The sequence below is a fragment of the Biomphalaria glabrata genome, chromosome 15 (genome assembly GCF_947242115.1).
Source record: "Biomphalaria glabrata chromosome 15, xgBioGlab47.1, whole genome shotgun sequence".
Lineage (NCBI taxonomy): Eukaryota > Metazoa > Mollusca > Gastropoda > Planorbidae > Biomphalaria > Biomphalaria glabrata.
Window position 1 is genome coordinate 3,634,105 of NC_074725.1, and position 21,328 is coordinate 3,655,432.

At 36.6% G+C, this 21,328-nt stretch overlaps 2 protein-coding genes across 4 annotated transcripts in view; both read left to right on the top strand.

Moving 5' to 3' along the window:
• The first annotated feature begins 4,097 nt into the window (after positions 1-4,097).
• Positions 4,098-8,975, top strand: LOC106060802 (uncharacterized). 2 transcript variants are annotated; one of them, XM_056012762.1, is made up of 2 exons: positions 4,098-4,321; positions 4,607-8,975. In XM_056012762.1, exon 2 carries the CDS (start codon positions 4,622-4,624, stop codon positions 6,620-6,622), a length of 2,001 nt encoding a protein of 666 aa, XP_055868737.1. In that variant the 5' UTR covers positions 4,098-4,321; positions 4,607-4,621; the 3' UTR covers positions 6,623-8,975. The 2 variants fall into 2 exon arrangements, with proteins under 2 accessions (XP_055868737.1, XP_055868738.1); XM_056012763.1 differs by having other exon boundaries at positions 4,098-4,316.
• Positions 8,976-13,020: 4,045 nt separating this feature from the next.
• The window catches only part of LOC106065647 (probable glutamate receptor), a 33,595-nt gene continuing 25,287 nt past the window's right edge, over positions 13,021-21,328 (top strand). Inside the window, exon 1 of one of the 2 annotated variants that reach the window (XM_056012269.1) lies at positions 13,021-13,251. The gene's annotated coding sequence lies outside the window, so the exon portion shown is untranslated. The remainder of the gene's footprint in view (positions 13,252-21,328) is intronic. The other variant, XM_056012270.1, reaches the window with a different exon arrangement.

Consider the following 21,328-nt stretch of genomic DNA (forward strand, 5'->3'; position numbering starts at 1 on the left):
ATCTCTTTTTGTTAGTCACATCTCTTTTTGTTAGTCACATCTCTTTTTGTTAGTCACATCTCTTTTTGTTAGTCACATCTCTTTTTGTTAGTCACATCTCTTTTTGTTAGTCACATCTCTTTTTGTTAGTCACATCTCTGTTTGTTAGTCACATCTCTGTTTGTTAGTCACATCTCTTTTTGTTAGTCACATCTCTGTTTGTTAGTCACATCTCTGTTTGTTAGTCACATCTCTGTTTGTTAGTCACATCTCTTTTTGTTAGTCACATCTCTTTTTGTTAGTCACATCTCTGTTTGTTAGTCACATCTCTTTTTGTTCACATCTCTTTTTTTTTTTTTTTTTGGGGGGGGGGGTGACATTTTTTTTTTCTTCTTCTTTTATTTCACTTTATTTGATTTTCGCGTTTTCGTAAAATGACAACTTATCAAATCCTAGCATTCGAAAATAAAGTGTTACGGAATAATTAAACGAGACGTCAATATTTATTTTTGACACAATTATTTAAATGTCCTTTTTAAGTTATTTTATTTTCTTATTGACATCGTTTGTTTTTTAAAGGATAAGTTTCATTCAACAGAAATTATATGTAAGTATGTTTTTTTTAATGTCCATTCATGTTTGAACACTAATAACGATATTGCGAGATTCTTATAATTAGGATCATTTCTAGACTGTGGAGATTGCACCCCCCTCTCTCCCTCCCACAATAACAGGAAGCAATTCAATAGGGAAGCAAGATATTCTTGAACCCGGGCACATAGGTACCTTGCTATGCCGCTGACTCCATCTTCAATGTATTTGAATTTAATAACCACTTCAGGGGAGGTAAGAAAATCAATTCTACCGCTACGAGGTTGATGGAGCATCTACTTCGTGCACACGTTATGTCTTCCACTTTCCAATTCTCAGATCAAGTTGAAACGTCACACAATTTATTCATGTTCGATGAGAACATGTTGTTGTAAAACTCAGGCAAACACTCAAAAAAAAACAAAAACCAGTGGACCAGTGTGGGGGGAAGGGGGAAATTTAGTTATCTGGGAGAAGGTTTTCCGTGCTGCCTTTAGGTGCTCGGTAAGCACAACTCTACTCGAGTCGGGTGTCGAACCAAGAGCCCCCTTCATAGTTAGCCAAGGCAAGCCAAGTTCAAGGGTACTTAGCCTCTCGACCACCCTCCCCTTATTCCCATAAACAGGTGTGTTGTTTCACATGAATCAGTCAGTTAGTTTACATGAATCAAATGTTAGGTCATATGAATTAATGTTAGTTCACATGAATCAGTCAGTTAGTTTACATGAATCAAATGTTAGGTCCTATGAATTAATGTTAGTTCACATGAATCAGTCAGTTAGTTTACATGAATCAAATGTTAGGTCCTATGAATTAATGTTAGTTCACATGAATCAGTCAGTTAGTTTACATGAATCAAACGTTAGGTCATATGAATTAATGTTAGTTCACATTAATCAGTATTTTAGTTTACATGAATCAAATGTTAGGTCCTATGAATTAATGTTATTTCACATGAATCAGTCAGTTAGTTTACATGAATCAAATGTCAGGTAATATGAATCAAATGTTAGTTCACATGAATCAGTCAGTTAGTTTACATGAACCATATGTTAGGTCATATGAATTAATGTTAGTTCACATGAATCAGTCAGTTAGTTTACATGAATCACATGTTAAGTCATATGAATTAATGTTAATTCACATGAATCAAATGTTAGGTCATATGAATTAATGTTAGTTCACATGAATCTGTCAGTTAGTTCACATGAATCAAATGTTAGGTCATATGAATTAATGTTAGTTCACATGAATCAGCCGGTCTACACGAATCAGTCAGTTTACATGAATCAAATGTTAGGTCATATGAATTAATGTTATATCACATGAATCAGTCAGTTAGTTTACATGAATCAAATGTTAGGTCATATGAATTAATGTTAGTTCACATGAATCAGTCAGTTAGTTCACATGAATCAAACGTCAGGTCATATGAATTAATGTTAGTTCACATGAATCAGTCAGTTAGTTTACATGAATCAAATGTTAGGTCATATGAATTAATGTTAGTTCACATGAATCAGTCAGTTAGTTTACATGAATCAAATGTTAGGTCCTATGAATTAATGTTAGTTCACATGAATCAGTCAGTTAGTTTACATGAATCAAATGTTAGGTCATATGAATTAATGTTACTTCACATGAATCAGTCGGTCTACACGAATCAGTCAGTTTACATGAATCAAATGTTAGGTCATATGAATTAATGTTATATCACATGAATCAGTCAGTTAGTTCACATGAATCAAACGTCAGGTCATATGAATTAATGTTAGTTCACATGAATCAGTCAGTTAGTTTACATGAATCAAATGTTAGGTCATATGAATCAAATGTTAGTTCACATGAATCAGTCAGTTAGTTTACATGAATGAAATGTTAGGTCCTATGAATTAATGTTAGTTCACATGAATCCGTCAGTTAGTTTACATGAATCAAATGTTATGTCATATGAATTAATGTTATTTCACATGAATCAGTCAGTTAGTTTACATGAATCAAATGTCAGGTAATATGAATCAAATGTTAGTTCACATGAATCAGTCAGTTAGTTTACATGAACCATATGTTAGGTCATATGAATTAATGTTAGTTCACATGAATCAGTCAGTTAGTTTACATGAATCACATGTTAAGTCATATGAATTAATGTTAATTCACATGAATCAAATGTTAGGTCATATGAATTAATGTTAGTTCACATGAATCTGTCAGTTAGTTCACATGAATCAAATGTTAGGTCATATGAATTAATGTTAGTTCACATGAATCAGCCGGTCTACACGAATCAGTCAGTTTACATGAATCAAATGTTAGGTCATATGAATTAATGTTATATCACATGAATCAGTCAGTTAGTTTACATGAATCAAATGTTAGGTCATATGAATTAATGTTAGTTCACATGAATCAGTCAGTTAGTTCACATGAATCAAACGTCAGGTCATATGAATTAATGTTAGTTCACATGAATCAGTCAGTTAGTTTACATGAATCAAATGTTAGGTCATATGAATTAATGTTAGTTCACATGAATCAGTCAGTTAGTTTACATGAATCAAATGTTAGGTCCTATGAATTAATGTTAGTTCACATGAATCAGTCAGTTAGTTTACATGAATCAAATGTTAGGTCATATGAATTAATGTTACTTCACATGAATCAGTCGGTCTACACGAATCAGTCAGTTTACATGAATCAAATGTTAGGTCATATGAATTAATGTTATATCACATGAATCAGTCAGTTAGTTCACATGAATCAAACGTCAGGTCATATGAATTAATGTTAGTTCACATGAATCAGTCAGTTAGTTTACATGAATCAAATGTTAGGTCATATGAATCAAATGTTAGTTCACATGAATCAGTCAGTTAGTTTACATGAATGAAATGTTAGGTCCTATGAATTAATGTTAGTTCACATGAATCCGTCAGTTAGTTTACATGAATCAAATGTTATGTCATATGAATTAATGTTAGTTTACATGAATCAGTCAGTTAGTTTACATGAACCATATGTTAGGTCATATGAATTAATGTTAGTTCACATGAATCAGTCAGTTAGTTTACATGAATCAAATGTTAGGTCATATGTATTAATGTTAGGTCACATGAATCATATGCTAGTTCAAATGAATCAGTTTGTTAATTCTACAGAAATCAGCCCGTTAGTTCATGTGAATCAGTATGTTAGCTCATGCGAATTAGTCTGATAGTTCAAGTGGAGAAGTCTTTTATTTCTTATGTATTAGGGTTTATTTCTGTTAGTTGCCGTAAATTAGTCTGTTAGTCCATATGAATCAGTTCATGTGAATCAGTCTGTTATCGCAATTTGTCAGTTCACGTGAATCAGTTTGTTTAAGATGTTCATACAAAGAAATGTAAACGCTTCTATAAGCAGTGATTGAAATTTGTTTAACAGCAGTTCCTACTTTTCATGTCTTCCAAATAGTCTCTTGTAAGTGAGGCAGGCTACACGAGAGAAACGAATAAATGTACGTTTTCTTAGAAATATGCTACTTTCAGTTTCATTATCACCTGGTTGCTAGATATAGTACCTTGTGTGTTACTATTCATTTCCTTGAGAGTGTGATATGTGCCTGGCAGTGCTGATTGTAGTAGTGTGTCAGAAACAAAAAAAAACAGAATTCTTATTTTTGATTTGTAATTGGTGAAACTCATTTTGCATAGAACTACTACAGCAACTACAAAAAAAAAATAAAAAAATACGTGACTGCACTTGAGGTCAGGTAAAAATATTTTGTAATGTACTTTTCTTTAATTAAACTCACTCAGATTTATTTCCTTTCTTTTTAAACTTAACAATCAAAGTGTAATGTGACCCTCCAATGTTATATCATAGGAATAGTTAACTGTATTAACAGAATGTCTCTAGCCCATGGCACACACTTTTATAAATATTTCAAACAACATGATGATTGAGTTTAGGTTTAGCTTATTTTCAATATCGCAAAATAATGTTGAAACCATGAACTAATAGAATATTTGAATAAGTTTTTTTTATTGTTTTGTAGATTAATTGTGCTATCATGGTGATCAAACGAGAAGTGGCCTATGGCATTGTTCAAGGTTTGAGTGACTTTTGGAAATGTGAAGAACTGCAAGATTTTACTGTCACGCTTGGTACAACAAAGTTTGAATGTCATAGGTTTCTTCTGGCAGCTTGCTCTGGGTTTTTTAGAGGACTGTTTAGATCCGGTATGAAAGAAACGGAATTAAAGTGTGTGACTGTAGAAGACATTTCAAGTGAAACTTTTGAGTTTATCCTGGAGACTCTCTACACTGGTCATGGTGTTTTGACAAATGACAATGTCATTGACATCTGGCGGGCAGCTCATCAACTTCAAATAACATTTCTAATTAGAGAATGTGAAAACTTTGTCATAAAAACTTTGTCTTTTGAAAACTATGTTGACTATTTTCTAAACAGCAGACTGTTGAACTCTGAAACAGTAAGTCAGACAGTTTGGTCATTCATCCTTAAAAACTCCAACGATTTTTTCAGGACACATTGTTTTAATGAGCTACCACTTAGTGATGTTTTAAATGTGATCAGAAGTCAAGATCTTGTCGTTAAATCAGAAGATGACGTCATCAACGCCATTTTAAGGTGGGTGGAGTTTACGTCAATCAAAGACCATGGAGAGACCAATCAAAATGTTCAAAACAAGGTTGAAAAAAGAGACGAAACTAATACATTGAAGGCTGATGTTGACATTCCTGATGACAAATGTAGCGATACATGTAACAATATGGCTGTAAGCAGTCAACACGAGAAGGAAGGTGAACTTTTTACAAGCAATGGCAACAGAAGAAAGTATCTGTTTACCTTGTTATCAAGTGCAAGACTCTGCCTCACAAGTCAGACATGTTTGGACAAGTTGGTACGTCACCCACTTCTATGTTATAGCACAAAGGCTAAGGACTTGGTCATTGAGGCTTTACTTTACCTGCTTCAAACTGAAAACAAACGAAGTGGGCAGTGGCCATCTAGTGCAATACATAGAAACAACAGCCCTTTGGTCAATGCTGCTATCGTCCCAGGGCGCTTTGAAATGACAGTTAATATTCGCGTTTTTTGTTTTTCAACACAAACATGGTTCCGTCTTTGTCCATTAGAGAACAAAGCGCTAGATGTAGTAAAGTTTGCAGGGACTGAAGGCATTTGCTACGCTTTTGGTACTAGATCTACGGAAACTTCTGAGTCATCTGACAAATATTCAACACCACAATATCTTAAAATCAGTAATTCAACTTTACCTCAAGCGAAAAGTTTATTTGGACAGCAGCCTAAATGTTTTACTTTCGGTGCCAGTGCTGAAACAAAAGATGCTTCTTCTATAGAAGACACTCAAGAATTTCCTATAACAGTTTTTAAATATCAAGATGGCTCTTGGTCGAATCTGGCTTTCTCTCTGACTTTACCATCAGAAACTTTTTCTGTTGTTGGTGCTAATTCCTTCCTGTATGTTCTGTCAAATAAACAATTTTGGAGACTAGATCCTGCTATGAGAACACATGTCCAGATGGAAAATTATCCTGATGACGACCCTATCTGCCACTTAACAAATTATGAGCAAATGATTCTTGTGTTTTCAAGTGCACCTAAAAAAGGTATAGACGAGACAGTCATCCATTGCTATGATACGACACAAAACATCTGGACAAGGCTCAACAATCTTGAAGGTCCAGCTGATGGAATGACCAGTTTTAAAGATAACTATTTTACATACATTTTACAGTCCAGTGGAGATATGTGGAAGATGGTCAAGCCACAATTAGATGTTGTTGATTTTGAGCATGTGGGCAAACTTTGGAGTTGCGACTGGCCAGTTCAGGGAGCGGTCACTTTCATGAATGATTTATACATCTATGGGGTCAAGTCTGAAGCTCGTAAAGATGACCCTCAACTACGAAAATGTCTGCCAGGTGTGTTTAGACAAATCATTTGTATGGAGAGCAATTCGACTGAACTATCCACGTTTCTACCAATTGTATTAAGGCGTTCAGATCTTAAAAATTTTGTTTAGTTCACAGACTTTATATATATTTATGCCTATATATGATTTATATATATATATTTATTTATTTCTACAATTTTTAGTTTTAACTTAAATTTGTGATTAAATATATCAAAAGATTAAATATCAAATTTAATGTACAATATTTTTAATGTAAATTGAGAATTTATAGGCTAGGGTTTTTCTTTGTTGGTGTATTACCCCAAATGATAAATAATAAAGGTGTAAGATTTATATAAAATTTGTAGGTCTACATTGGCTGCCTCACGAGTGGTACACGCTCTGTAGTCTCGATGTTCACTGCAACCCCCTGCGGCAGAGTTGGGCTTGGATGAAATAATCTCTCAATCCAAAGGAACATCCGATAGATGTAAATGGAACAAACATATAAAACTTAAAAATATAGACAACGAAGTGCTCTCTTGTACTCAGAGACATTTTGTCGCAGACTTTTTATTAAGACATCTTGTCGCGGATTTTTTTGGTTGTTTTTGTCGTTACATAAAAGACGTCATCATAAAGATGTTCAACAGTCACCAGAAATTTTTCGAAGAATCGCGTTAAAGGACAAGTTTAGAAATTCTTCAAAAGAGTTTTTAGTCGATATAGTTGCAGACGCCTCTCGAAAAAAACAGTCTTTAAATCAGTGATTCCCAAAGTGGTCTATATAGACCCCTAGGGGTCTACGAAGACTTCCAAGGGGTCTATGAAAGTGAAAAAACAATTTGGGGGTCTATGAGATGTCCATGGGGGTCTACGATAATAGATTTCATTTAAGCAGGTCATGACTTTAATTTTCACATCACATTAATGTAATTCTTCACACTAATATATAATGTGTAAATCACATTAATATAATTCTTCACACTTAGTTAATCCTTTAAATATTTATCCTTCTATCCAAATGAAAACTTGTATTTATTTTCTAGACTTATTTCAATCCCGTTCCTTTTGTCTACATGTAAGGAATGCTGAGCTAAACAAAATGTCAACTGTATAGCGCTCTGATTAGTTAAAATTGTTCATTCCTTCCTTATCAAACATGCCAATTGCCCTTTTTTATGCCGATATGAAACTAATTACACTGGAGGATCATCTGAGACAATATCGGTATGATAAAAAGATTTGAAAAACTTTCAAACATTCAAAGATAAAGTTCAGAATAGACCCACAAAATATGTCTTCGACATCATATAGAGAAGATGATGGTATGTGGGCGTCTTACAATATCTGTTTACTTATTTCAAAATAGGGTGGTAGTGGTTAAGCGCTTGGCATCCTAACCTGGGGTCCTGTGTTCGAATCTCGGTGAATTTTGAATGTCATGATTTTTAGGGCTCCCCACCCGTGACCTCCGTGTCGAAGGTGCCGGTCCATCCAACTCTAATGGGTACCTAACTTAAGTTAGGAAGAGTAAAGGCTGTTGGTCGTTGTGCTGGCCACTTGACACCCTGCTCGTTAACCATTGGCCAAAGAAACAGATAATCTTAACATCATCACTCGGTCTGAAAGGGGAACTTTACTTTTTATGACCAAATACGTAAAACACTAATGGTAAAACATTTATTTTACCAGCCGTTGTAGTTGTTTAAGTGCAAGGCAGGAGAGTTTTTGAATTCTGCTAGGTAGTCAACCAAGGCTAATGAGCCCTTCCTGCTTACTGGCTTCTCCCCTTCTCCTGGTAGTGACAACATCTTCGCAGACTCAGTATTTGAGCCACACATGAAAGATTAAGAAATACACGAAAAACTGCTCTTTGAGAAAATTTTAATGATACTTAAGGCAAATTAATTAATTAATTAATATTGAATGTTTGAAGCACTACTTCATAGAACAACAAATTCCTATTTGAAACATAACATCCGTACCAACGGATGATAAATCTGCAAAAAGACATTTCCAGTGTGTTTGGTGATTCCAATACATATTTATTTTTATTTTAATTGGTTTCAAAAAAAAATCTCTATAACTTAGTATGTAGCTTTAAATTAATTTTTCACTTTTCAACTCACTACAGATAGAAATTAGTTTAACATAAATGTTGATGAATTTAAAAAAATGTGCAAATTAAGCAAGGGGTCTACCGAAAACCAGAAAACATGGCAAGGGGTCTACAACACAAAAAAGTTTGGGAACCACTGCTTTAAATGATGTGATCCTTATTTAAAATATCTGACTGCATTATGGCACTTCTATATTTGGATCAAACAGTGTCTCTTACTTCAAATATTTCTGTTTTATTTTCAGTTCATTGTCAGGTTTTAATTATGTATTATAAGATATATTATTAGATGTTTTAAATGTCTTGGTAGCTTTATTAAAATTTCATTTAAAATATATGTCTGTGTGTATTAAAGAATAATTGTTTTCTTATTGCTTTATAATTATACTTGTCACGAAGTTCAGCCTAACATACACACTCCGTTGTACATAAATTGAACTAGAGTAACACCTTTTACATTCAGAAAGCATTCAGGACAGAAGACTCAAAAGTAAAGTAGCAATTATACATAAAAACACTGAGCCATAATCTTCAAATACAATTACAATGTCTCATAAAATACCATGAAAGACACAAAGATAAAGGCACATTCCTACTTCCATTTGCTAGGACAAATTTGTACAAATGCTCCTTCTTCCCTTGTGCTATTGGAGCATGGAATGGGTTGCCTGAGCTAGTCAGGAAAACCAATGACTTTGCAGAATTTAAGTCATTGGTTAATATGCATGATGCGTAGGACGTAATCATCTTTTTTTTTTGAAGTAACGTCAGTATTTTATAGGATAAGATAAGATTCGTATAATAATAAATCAATATTATTGTACTGTCATTCAATCCATTTATAACAATAACAATTTCCTGACAAATTTAAACAGAACAGTCGGAAATAACTTACTGGAATATTTATAATTTAAAAAAAAGGGGGGGGGGGAGTTACATTGGTTTGATGTTGGCCTACTATTTTCAACATTCTAAAAAAAAAACCAAGTTAGATAACTGCGCTAGTGACTTCGTAACTATTGGCTTTTATATTTTCTTGGGTTATTTCTCTTCTTAGAATTTCTGTCATTATTTAAATCAGTTTTGCCTTTCCAGTTCCCTAGTTATAGCTAAGAACTATTTGTCATCAGTATTACATGTATAAACAAGGTTCCAAAGACAGTTTGTGTGGAAACACAAAATTTAAAATCGGCCCCGAAGTGGTCCATCCAGAAAGGTAAAAAGGTAGGTTTCAATATTTTCAGAAAGAATATCAGAATGAAATTCTATCATAGGAAAATGACAGAGAAGAATGGAGAAAATGTTGACAGATAGTGTGTGGTGCCCCAACGGTCCACAGACCAAGGGATAGGTGAAAGTGAAGGTGAAGTTATATGTGAATCTGGCTTAATTAACAGATGTCATATAAGAACGCCTGTCTTTGAGTCCGAAGATTAGTGAGGAATGCAGTATTTACCGTGGCTGCGAAGCCCCAGCCGCGACCTACATATTTTGCCACCTCCATTGCAAGCATAATCATTGTCCGCCCTTGGTCGATTAAGATTTTCTTTTCGAAGGGTGCGTCTGTCTTCGGGGACGGATTTTCTTTTGGTCTCAAATGTTTATCCCGAGGCGTTTGTGCGTGACCTCAAGCTGTCTCGTTCTGAGGTCGCATGCAACCAGGTGCTCATTTCTATGTCAGCCAAGGAAAATTGACGCCTAAGCTGGTCTTTGAAGCGTTTCCGTAGGGCACCTCTGTTACGTCGAACACCTTTTAACTCACCAAAAAAAGACTGCTTTTGGCATACGTTCGTCTCCCGTACGGGATACGTGATCGGTGACCTGCCCAGCGTAACTGTTAGACCATAAGAAGCCCCTCTATACTGTCCATACCGGCGTTCGCAAGGACATCGCTATTTGTAGTGTCCATAAGTAAATTTTTTTTTTTTTTGTAAACTTAGTAGTTAGTATGAAAGAATTTATCTAACTTAACAAGACAATTGTAAAAAAAAAAAATAAAAAAATAAAAACATTAAAAAAAAAATAATTTGACAAAAATCTAAAACTGTTTGCATAAATGTGTTTAAAATGTGGTAAATGATCATGCTCATTACTAAATAGCCTCGCATGTTTGTTACTATTAATTTTGTATAGTTGTAAAAATGATGTATTTTTATGAAAAAAAAAACTGCTTGCATAGTTGATTTTAAACATTAAATTTTTCGCTTTCAGAAAAGAAAAAAAAAGTAGCAGATGCATCAGAACTTTGAAAGGTCTAAAATATCGTGATGTCGGATTTTCAGTATATTTTCTAGTTTACGAGATCTAAACGGGACGGACGGACGGACAGACAGACCACACAAAACTAGTAGCGTCTATTCCCCTTTCAGGGGCCGATAAAAATCAAGCAATTCTTATATCTCCTTTACTACTTATATAAAAGAGTATTTTCTTACTTTTGTTTTCTCTCATACAGTGGATTAGATTGCATTGCTTGAAGCTGTAAATTAATTAATATAACATTAAACATGTGAACGTTAACTCTTGGTCTATGGCAGCGGTTCTCAACCTTTTATACTCGCGACCCCTTTTAACAATCCCCCACTCTGCCGCGACCCCTCTCCCCCACCCCCACACACACACATACAGCAATAGAAGAGTAGACAATAACAATCCACATTTTCGATGGTCTTAGGCGACCCCTGGCAAATCGTCAATCGACCCCCAAGGGGGTCGCGATCCACAGGTTGAGAACCCCTGGTCTATGGGTTCGATTTAACCAGAATCCAGGAACGAGTGATGGCTCTCGTCTGGAGGGCCCCATCAGCTGGATGATCATTTAATCAAATCCTTTGTTCAGACATGGCACCGTGAGACCTGCTGGGGGTTCCTCCATTGGAGCGCGACCGGTGGCCGAGCCCAGCAGAGGTTTCTACGTATTCCTATAATGTACCGCCACTAACCATATGAGAGCGATCACCACAGCGAATGACCCCCTTGAAGAACGTCGTGGTGGATGGGACGGCTTAGACACAGCGGTTCTCAACCTTTTAAGCTCGGCGACCCCTGTTTACAACCCCCCACTCTTCCGCGACCCCCACCCACCCTCATTTGCACAGCAATAGAAGAATAGACAAAAAACAATCCATTTATCGATGGTCTTAGGCGACCCCTGAAAAATCGTCAATCGACCCCCCCAAGGGGTCGCGACCCACAGGTTGAGAACCCCTGGCTTAGAGTTATCCTCTCTGTCTCCCCAACTATTCTGCCACTATGAGTTGTCGAATCGGATGGTCCGTGATTCGTACCCTGGTCAGTGTTGTCCCTTTAATCGAGACCAATCGTCATCGAAGGCCTGAACACTGACTTGCAACGTCACAATCTGTGGGCAGTTTAGGCCAATAGCGTGTTGCCACGTCACAGGCCTGTACGACGTGGCAACGAGCCATTGGTCTCCACAGCCCACAGGTTGCGACATCGCTGGTCAGTGGTGAGGCCTTCTTTTACGCATGGTCTTGCTTCAATCACAATATTCTCTCACTAAAAAGTTGGTACCTAGAGCTGCCTTTATAAATATATTACATGTATGTTGGCCATGTATCATTCATTGTTTCAGCTTTTAGCTTCACACTTGTATTTAAAATTCAACGAAAAGCTTGATATTTGCTATTTATCTTTTTTTTTTAATTTGAAAAACTCCAATATCTTATTTTCTAAGAAAACAAAGAAATCTGTATTCTAAGAAACTAAAAAAAAAAAAAAAAACTGTTTTGTAAGTTAAATGATACAGCTTGAGGTCGCGATTACATTGACTTATACATTTCATGCGTTTTTAAATGCAGTTATGTATGCCTATAGATCTAGATGTATATTGAACATCTAATCTGCATTTTTTTAATGAAACAAAAGTTATAACTGGCGATTACAGAACAAAGTAAATCTTAAGTTCCCTTGACCTTCCTCAATTCAGATCAGGGAAGAAGACAGGAACCCTAAAAAATGGAATAATAGAACTTGACTGCGCTCATTGTGCTAAATAATGGATTTGTTCACTAGAGCATACCATTTGTGCTATAAAAAGAATAAGGGTTCCTTTTGATGTCCTGAATAGATCCTATTTATTTACAGTTCTGATTGGTAACTGTATGGTTTTTTTTTTAATTTTACCTAGATCTATATTTTAATATTTAAAATGCAGAAGATTAATTAAATCAATGACTCTAATTGTTATTTTGGATTTATTTAATTCAATCTCAAAAAAAATAAAAATTCCGATTCTGACTCCATGTGCAGTCAACACTTCCTAGTTGAACAGCTTGCACACTAAGACACAGTTCACCGCACAGTTGACAACACATCCATCCGAAATCGTCCCCCTCTGCACCCTCCCTTTCCCTGGTAGTCCACTAATCACAAGGTAGGACCGCGGCACGGCAGCAAAGAAAGGGAGAAATACCGCGTCACGCCAGCTGCATGGCGTTTTGTGTGACTGGGGAAGTTTAGGGCCGTTTGGGGACACTCGTTTCACAGCAGAAGATAATTATCTCGTGGTCTTCTGAGCACACATGTCTACACACTCACACCAGTGGATTAACGGTGGTGTTTGTATTTTGGTCCAGCACAGGATTTACTGAAATTTGTGTACATTGTTACTGTTGTAAGTATAAGATCTAGTTCTACACTACATCTAGTAATCTAGTCCACAAGATTTAGAATAATTTAGATCTAGATATAGAATCTATACTATACTTGCATGATTTTTGCCAACCGCATTGTAGACTTTAGTCTTAGACCTAGATTCTAGATATTAATTAAATCACATTATTATTATTTACTCTATCTAGACTCTAGATATTAAATAGATCTAGACTATGACTATATCGTCTACATCTAGATTATAGATCTAATAGTTATATTTATAGTCCTATAGATCTAGGCGCCTATTGGATTGGTCTAGACTAGACTTAAATCTAGTAATCTAGTTACCCTAGCTAGGGCTAGTAGATATAGATCTATCTAGATCTAGAATCAATTATTACAGATCTAGACGGTAAGCCTAGACTCTAGATCTATGTTATACTTATGGTAAAAGTAAACATAGATAACATGGATCTAGATCCCATAGTATCAGTATAGTAATCTAGCTATAGAGATCTAAATCTATTTATAAAATTCTAGACTCTGGATCTATATCTTGGTAGGCCTACTTTAATCATATATTCAAATAATTTATCGAGATTCGGATCATTTTGCATACATACATGTAGACAGATCTACACCTGATGTAGATCTAGATCTGTTATCACTCTTGGAACATAACACATAATTATAAAACTCCAAGCAAACATCCACCTCCCGCTTTTAACTGATTCGCTTTTATTTCTGTATTCTAGCTCTAGATTGTTGCATCATTTGAAGGTATTTTATTCCCTTTGTTTGACGTGTGGTTGAATTACAGATATTGACTTCCTAATCATCTTTGACATTGACGTGACCAAATAGCTAGATTTAGTTTGAAGTGACCAAAAAACTAGATCTAGTCTTAGATGGTTGCCTGGTCGTGCGGTATGCGGGCTGGACTGTCGCTCGGACTTCTCGATGGTCCTGGATTCTTACCCTGTCCACTGCCATCCCCCGTCGTCCTGCGGGAGGTTTGGACTAGGAAGTAAATTATCGTTAACTCTATTGGAACATCCGAAACAAGTACAAAAGTTTACATACATCTGAGATGCCCTACCATACCGGATGGGATTTTCCCTCATTTTCAGAGTTTTGTCTTTGAGAAGGATATCTTTGGCTATTGTCTAAACCAGTGATGCCCAACCTAATTCGACCCGAGGGCCATTTTTAATTTCTGACACTCGTGTCGCGGGTCACATGAACGAAAATGTACACACACACACACAAACGAAATGAAATTTACCTGAATTTGAAACTATTAGATTAGAAAACTGTGGAGCTAGTACTTACCTTAAGGAATTGGATATCTGAAGTGATTTTTTTTCACGCGTCAGAAAACGGCTTAATTTCTGTATTTAAAAAAAGAACAACATTGTAGCTAGCTTAGACGTCGACTCATTTTCTTGTCGCTATTTGGTAAATATTTCCATCAATCCTCTGATCTCTAGGCGTAGTCAAACAATCTTTTTATTCGCGGCTCAAACCAAGAATGACGCCATATTTGTTTCACAATGACGTTTATATGTTGTTCTTTTTGGAAACAGCCACACTTTTTTTATAGATCAAATATGTTGGCTTATTATCATGATCCAATTAAGATCCGTTCTCTTTTTCTGGTAGATTCTCATTTCATAAACACACTAATGTTAAAGGTCATGGTACCAATCAATTGAAGAAAAATTAAGGGCCCTAACGTGGGTAAAGATACATAAGTCAGCTTTTTTTTTCGATGGGGTTATCTACACTTTGTGCCGACATTTCGGCGGGCCGGATGGAACCACGTCGCGGGCCGGATTTGGCCCTCGGGCCGTATTTTGGGCATCACTGGTCTAAACTGATCCCATTTCTAAAGTATACAGGCTTGAAGGAACTCAACTGCATTCGTGGGTCTTGCACCACAAAGGCATTTGTGGCTGGTTTTAAGTTTTAATTCGCTGGCAAGTGTGTCGCTCGGCAGCAGTCCTCAGCATTGACTTGATGATCTAAATCAAATTATCATTATGTTGTTACCGTGTGAAGCTTTAGACTACAAACACAGGCTTAACGAGCAGTGTGTATGTGTGTTGGTGTCATTGACACTCACTTACCTGTATAACCTTTGTCTAATCGTAAACACCGACTAAATTAATAGTCTCTCGTTTGGTTAGAAATGTCCGTTTGGTTAGAAATGTCCGTTTGGTTAGAAATGTCCGTTTGCTCATTTTTGTCGGGGATGTTTGTATTTTGAAGTTGTTGTTGTTGTTTTTTTGTGACAAACATCAGGGCCGGCCTTGGATAATTGGAGGCCCTAGTCCAACTGAATTTGGTGACCCCAAAATGAAGTTTTCAAAAAATTAGAATAGCGAAAAAATAGAATTACGCAATTGATTAAAAACCTGACCGTCTACTATATCTCAATCGACAAATTAATGAAATTTATATATCGGCAGAGTTAGACTAGTAAACATAGTCATAGTGCTCTACTATGTTTGAGATCTGATTCAAGTTTCACATTTTTTTCTGTCAATTTTTGTTTTAGCCGCCATCAATATGATGCCATATGCGGCTGCCTATGCCTAAGGTCGGTTCTGCAACCAGACTTTTAGTGTTCTTTTGAAGAGTAATTTTTTTTTTTTTACATCTATGGTTGTTTTGCTGGCCACATGACACCCTCGTTAACCGTGGCCCACAGAAACAGTTTCTCTGTACTTAATCATTTAAACTAGTGTTCTTCGTACGTAATTGTTTTGAGCCTTACCAGGACCGAATTTACCTATAGGCAACACAAGCTGTAGCTTAGCCCCCCCCCCCCCCCAACACTGACGTATGATATCTGGACATATAAAGGCCCCATATCTCGAATAGCTTAGGGCCTTTCAAGTCAACATTCGGCACTGAACTCTTCGTTTAGTGACCTGATGAACCTGTGTTGATCCTCCAGGCAATGTACAATGCTAAGGTCACGACAGTTTTGGCAACACTAATTACTAGTCTGTTTACGTGTCTGTAATATGTTTTTATTAGCTTTTCTTAGCTATTCAGTTGAGCGGATATTTGGGCCTTTGAAAACTTATGTGTTAGAGAGAGAGATATCAAATCGTGAAATTTTAAACTTTTTCGTTAACGCCTACAACGGTGTCATCTTGTTTAAATGAACTATTGATGAAGCCCGAATCAGAAAAGAACAGCAATCCTAATGCCACCATTCTCAGCCTACCTTCACTAATCAGTTACCCGAAACAATGTTTCTCATCTTTGTTACGCTATACAAAGTAGATCGTTGGTTGAACGAAATTTTACAATGAAGGAAAATGCTTCTGTAATTTAATACTTATTAAACATAGCTTTGTATAAATGAGATAAAGAAAATGGTTTTTTTCGGGGGGGGGGGGCTTGGAAAATAACTCTCTGCTTAAGAAAACTTAATTTTACAAAAGGCTGAGAACCGCTGGTCTTTTCAGTCACCGCTTTTGTTTAGTCGCTACTACAATCACTCAATGGCATGTACTTTACAGATTGGTTTTGAGATAAGGCTCAGTCCCTTTTTTTGTCGTTACTGTTGCGTTCATCAAACTATTAACTTAGACGACTGTATCTCACTTCTGCTACATGAGCATGGACAATATGTCAGAATGGATAGTGTTCACATCTGACTCGAATGATCTCCCTCTGGTATTTCCGCTTTTCGTCCTGTCTCCAATCAATGTCTAGCACTATAGCGTACCTTGATTTACTTTTAACTTGTTTATTATAGGCCATGGTTCTAATGTAAGAGCAATATATTCAAACTTGATCTTAATCCCTGATTGTTCAATATGTGTGCTCCAGACGTAGAGATTTGAATGGACAATCAGAGACTTGTGTCGGAGCAGCGTTGTGTCCCAGACAATGAGAAATCAATGACCTTTACCCACGTGTAATGTAACGGGCTAGGGTGAATATAGAGTCATTGTTTATTTATTAGTCATGTATGTCCTCTTGTTGCAACATGTCTGGCCCAATGATAGCTTTGGGCAATGAAGGCTCGTGCGGGTATTCAAGTAACATGGTTTTGACAACACGTACTGCAAGCCATGTGTGGCTCTAGACGCGGTGTTTGGAACCTCTTATGAGCTTATGTCTTTATACAAATGTAAAGATTCGAGTTTGATCAATACAACCAAGGGTGTCGTTCACTTCCTCATCGTGATGGAAGACTAGCACAATTTCACTTCATTTGTACCCGTGAGTTGGCTATTAAGTCCGACCCTCGCTTTGAAAAGCTGAGCACATCAAAGCAGGTTGGTAAGTTAGTTTGTTTCGGTGCTCAAGGGTTAACATGTGTGTGTCATGTTTTACCTCAATTAATACCAGCAAGACTTTCCAGACAGATGGGATCATGGACATTCTACAGTCATGAACTGAAACAATTTTCCCTCTGAGCAGGATTCGATCTCGGAACACTATAGTTTGGAAGCCTTAAGATTTACCTCATGGCCACCTGCCTCCTGTGTGTTATGAAGACTTGGCATGTATAGAAACAATATTAAAGCGAGTGGGTCAAGCTTCAAAGTTGCAAAAGTAGAAATTTCTTGAAGTCTGTAGACCAGAATAGCTGGCCTACTTCATCGCTATTTAATGATAACATGGGCTTGTGTCACCGCGGCTGTCATCACATTAATCAAGTAAATCTAGTCAAGTAAAAATAAGTTTGTTATTTAAACTTAAACTCGTCGCCTGAGTGTGGATATTAAGAGAATCTTTTCATGTCATGTCAGAGTTCACATTCTAAACACCGGACTAGTTTGATCTTTTCTTGATTCTAGAATGTAGACAGTTCATTACAAATTACGCTTTTGTTGCCTTAAAAAAAAATCAATGTTCAGAGGCCTGATGAATCGGTTAAAATCGATGGCTTTATAAGAACTATCGCGCGGTTATTTCTAGGAAAAGACGACTTTCAGTTTCCACGAAACACTTGAATTAGAATTATGGTGTGTGAAAAAGAAACTTTTAAAAACAATCTTGTTTTTTATCTGATTACCTTTTGTTGTGATTATATACCTGTTATGTGTCAGAGACATTGTGGAAATTATACATGATAAGTAGGCCTGTCTGAGCGTTCGTGTGTCCTAGTGGCGTCACATTTTAGGTTCAAAAAAGAAAAAAAAAGGGGGGGGGGCGTTTAAAAAGAAGAGAGGACATTTCTGTTTAGGCTTAAACTAAAAATGTGTTGATTTTTTTTTCCTAGGAGTTCACATTTAAGTAGAAGAAGAAAAAAGAAAAGTAAAAACCAACCATTGACTTTGAGACAACAATGAAGTAATTGTAATCTATTATAGGCACTGGAAAGTCTTTTTAAACGTTTCATACAATAGAACTGATTTCCTCTTGCCATATCTCTATATCCCAAGAGTATTCAACTTGTAAATTCAGTGGAATACTCACAAGTTGTTAAGATCTAACACTTACTGGTGCTACCCCTTTCACGTGAGAACTTTGTCTTGACCCCCGAGTTTTTAATAATTAGTGGCGTTAAAAGCCGTTTACAACTTGACATAAAAGTTTAACCCAATCATATTTTTTAAATAGTTTTTTTTTTCTCAATTGGAACTGTGAATGAATCCTCGGAACCTTTCTCATTATTCTCCCGTTTTGTTAGTTACCCACGTCCGAAATAATACTTAATCAATGTTTTAATGAAGTTTACTGAAGGGTATTACTTATAAATATGCTGGGTTTTTTTTTTTTTTTTTTTTTGTCTTTCAGACATTGCCATCTATAGAAAGATGGTGGAAGGCTCATCTTGTTTCCTTTTGTTCTTTGGCCAACGAGGGTGTCATGTGGCCAGCACAGCGACCAACTGTCTTTACTTTCCTTAACTACTGGCAGGTTTCTATTGGAGCTGGGTGTCCTGAAAATCGCGAAATTCAAAATCCTAGTCTTCCCCAAGAATCGAACCAAAATACCTCTCGGTCCGGAAGCCAAGCGCCTTACCATTCAGCCACCAATGACAACGATTCAAATGAAATGTACCGGTACACCTACATAAAAGTGTTGCTTAACCTTTACATGTGGATTTCTATAACAGAAAGAGTGTGGAGAGTTAAACAAGTATAATTGATAAGAGAACTACACTGGCTAAATTCTGTCTAATATTGTAAACCCCATGCACTCAAAACACACACTCTGGCACATGGACCTAATTGAATTTTCACCACGTCATTGATAACATTGGCCATCGAATACCTGGCAACAATCACTTATATATATAGATTCTGTATCGCATTTCCTGACTCCATTGAATTATAATTAGAATGGATAGCGTTATTTGCAGCTATGGTTACTTAGCAACAACTTACATAGGCACTAGTAAAAAGAAAAAAAACAACGTAAAAATTAGAACCATTAAAACAAAATGTGTGTGTGTAAGTTTGTCATAAATTAACTTCTAAATGTGTAATACTTTATTTAACGTTATATATTTGTGTAGTATTCATTTCAGTGTCCATTATAAATGTAAGAATCCCAAAGCCACTGTTAACTTTCTGCGTGTCTTAGAGACTTCAGGCCTCTAGTCCAAGCCTAAAGATGTAATATTGACATCTAATCCATGCTTTAATGGCCTCTAGTTGAGGCCTACAATGCTATATTAGCCTCTAGCTGAGACACTCAACACTATATTATGGATGGCTGCCTGGTCGTGCGGTTTGCGCGCTGGACTGTCGTTCGGATTTATCGACGGTCGAGGGTTCAAACCCTGCCCGCTCCCATCCCCCGTCGTCCTGCTGGAGGTTTGGACTAGGAAGTAAACTATCTTCAACTCTGAAGGAACATCCGAAACATGTAAAACATTTTACAAAACATTTTTATTAGCCCCTGATCGAGGCCTACAACACTCAATTAGCCTCTAATCAATACTTTAAGAATCCCAAAGCCACTGTTGACTTTCTGTGTGTCTTAGAGACTAAAGATGTAATATTGACATCTAATCCATGCTTTAATGGCCTCTAGTTGAGGCCTACAATGCTATATTAGCCTCTAGCTAAGACATTCAACACTATATAAGCCCCTGATCGAGGCCTACAACACTCAATTTGCCTCTAACGCAGACCTGCTACAACACTATATTGGCCTCTAGCCCAGACCTACAACACTATATTGGTCCCTACTTGAAGCTTTCTGTCGTTATACTGACATTGTGTTCAGCGCTAAAGCATCCCCATCTTCTAAATCAGCGATTATTGTAAACAAAATAAAGTGCAAATTTAATTTATTAACTATTTTCCAAGCCAAATTAGTTTTAATTAAATTAGTTTATATGCATGTGCATACAATTTTCATTCTTGATTTTAACAACAAAAAATGATAGGCTTTTGAAGAGGAGAAAGTAGGCCGTGGCATTTGTTTCCAGCGTAATAAAGGTGAATAAAAAAAAAACATTGAATTTTTAATAGCTTTTATATCGCTAACTTTCATGCTAATAGCATGCACATAGCGCTATGGTCCAATTTCATTCGTGGACCAGTGGAGGGAGGGGGTATCTGGGAGAAGGTTTTCCGTGCTGCCTTTTGGCGCTCAGTAAACACAGCACTCCTCGAGTCGAGTGTCGAACCCCGAGCCCCATTTCATATGTAGCCTAGCCAAGCCAAAGCGTATTTCGCCACTCGGCCACACATCCCACTTGTTATATTTGGGGGTCTAAAAAGTTGAATAGTAAAGTAAAAACGTAAAGATCCCTTTCAGACCTTTGTAGTCTATAGGGCAGATGATGTAAAGGTCATCTGTTTCTGTGGCCTACGGTCTACGAGGGTGTCATTTGGCCAGCACAACGACCAACCGCCTTTACCTTTCCACAACTAATGTCAGGTATCCATTAGAGCTGGGTGGACTCGGCGCTCAAAGATCCGAAAATAAAAAAAATAATCCCAGTTTTCACCAGGATTCGAACTCAGGACCCCCGGTTCGGAAGCAAAGCGCTTTACCGCTTAGCCACCGCGCCTCTAAAAACAAAGAATGCCAAACTAAAATAGTAGATTTTTCAGTGGGGCCTCTAAAATGTTTGTTTTTTCCACAAAGGCCTATTAAATATGGAT

Bases quoted from the DNA above. Each gene is read 5' to 3' on its own strand.
- LOC106060802 (XM_056012762.1), top strand. From the start codon at position 4,622: ATGGTGATCAAACGAGAAGTGGCCTATGGCATTGTTCAAGGTTTGAGT.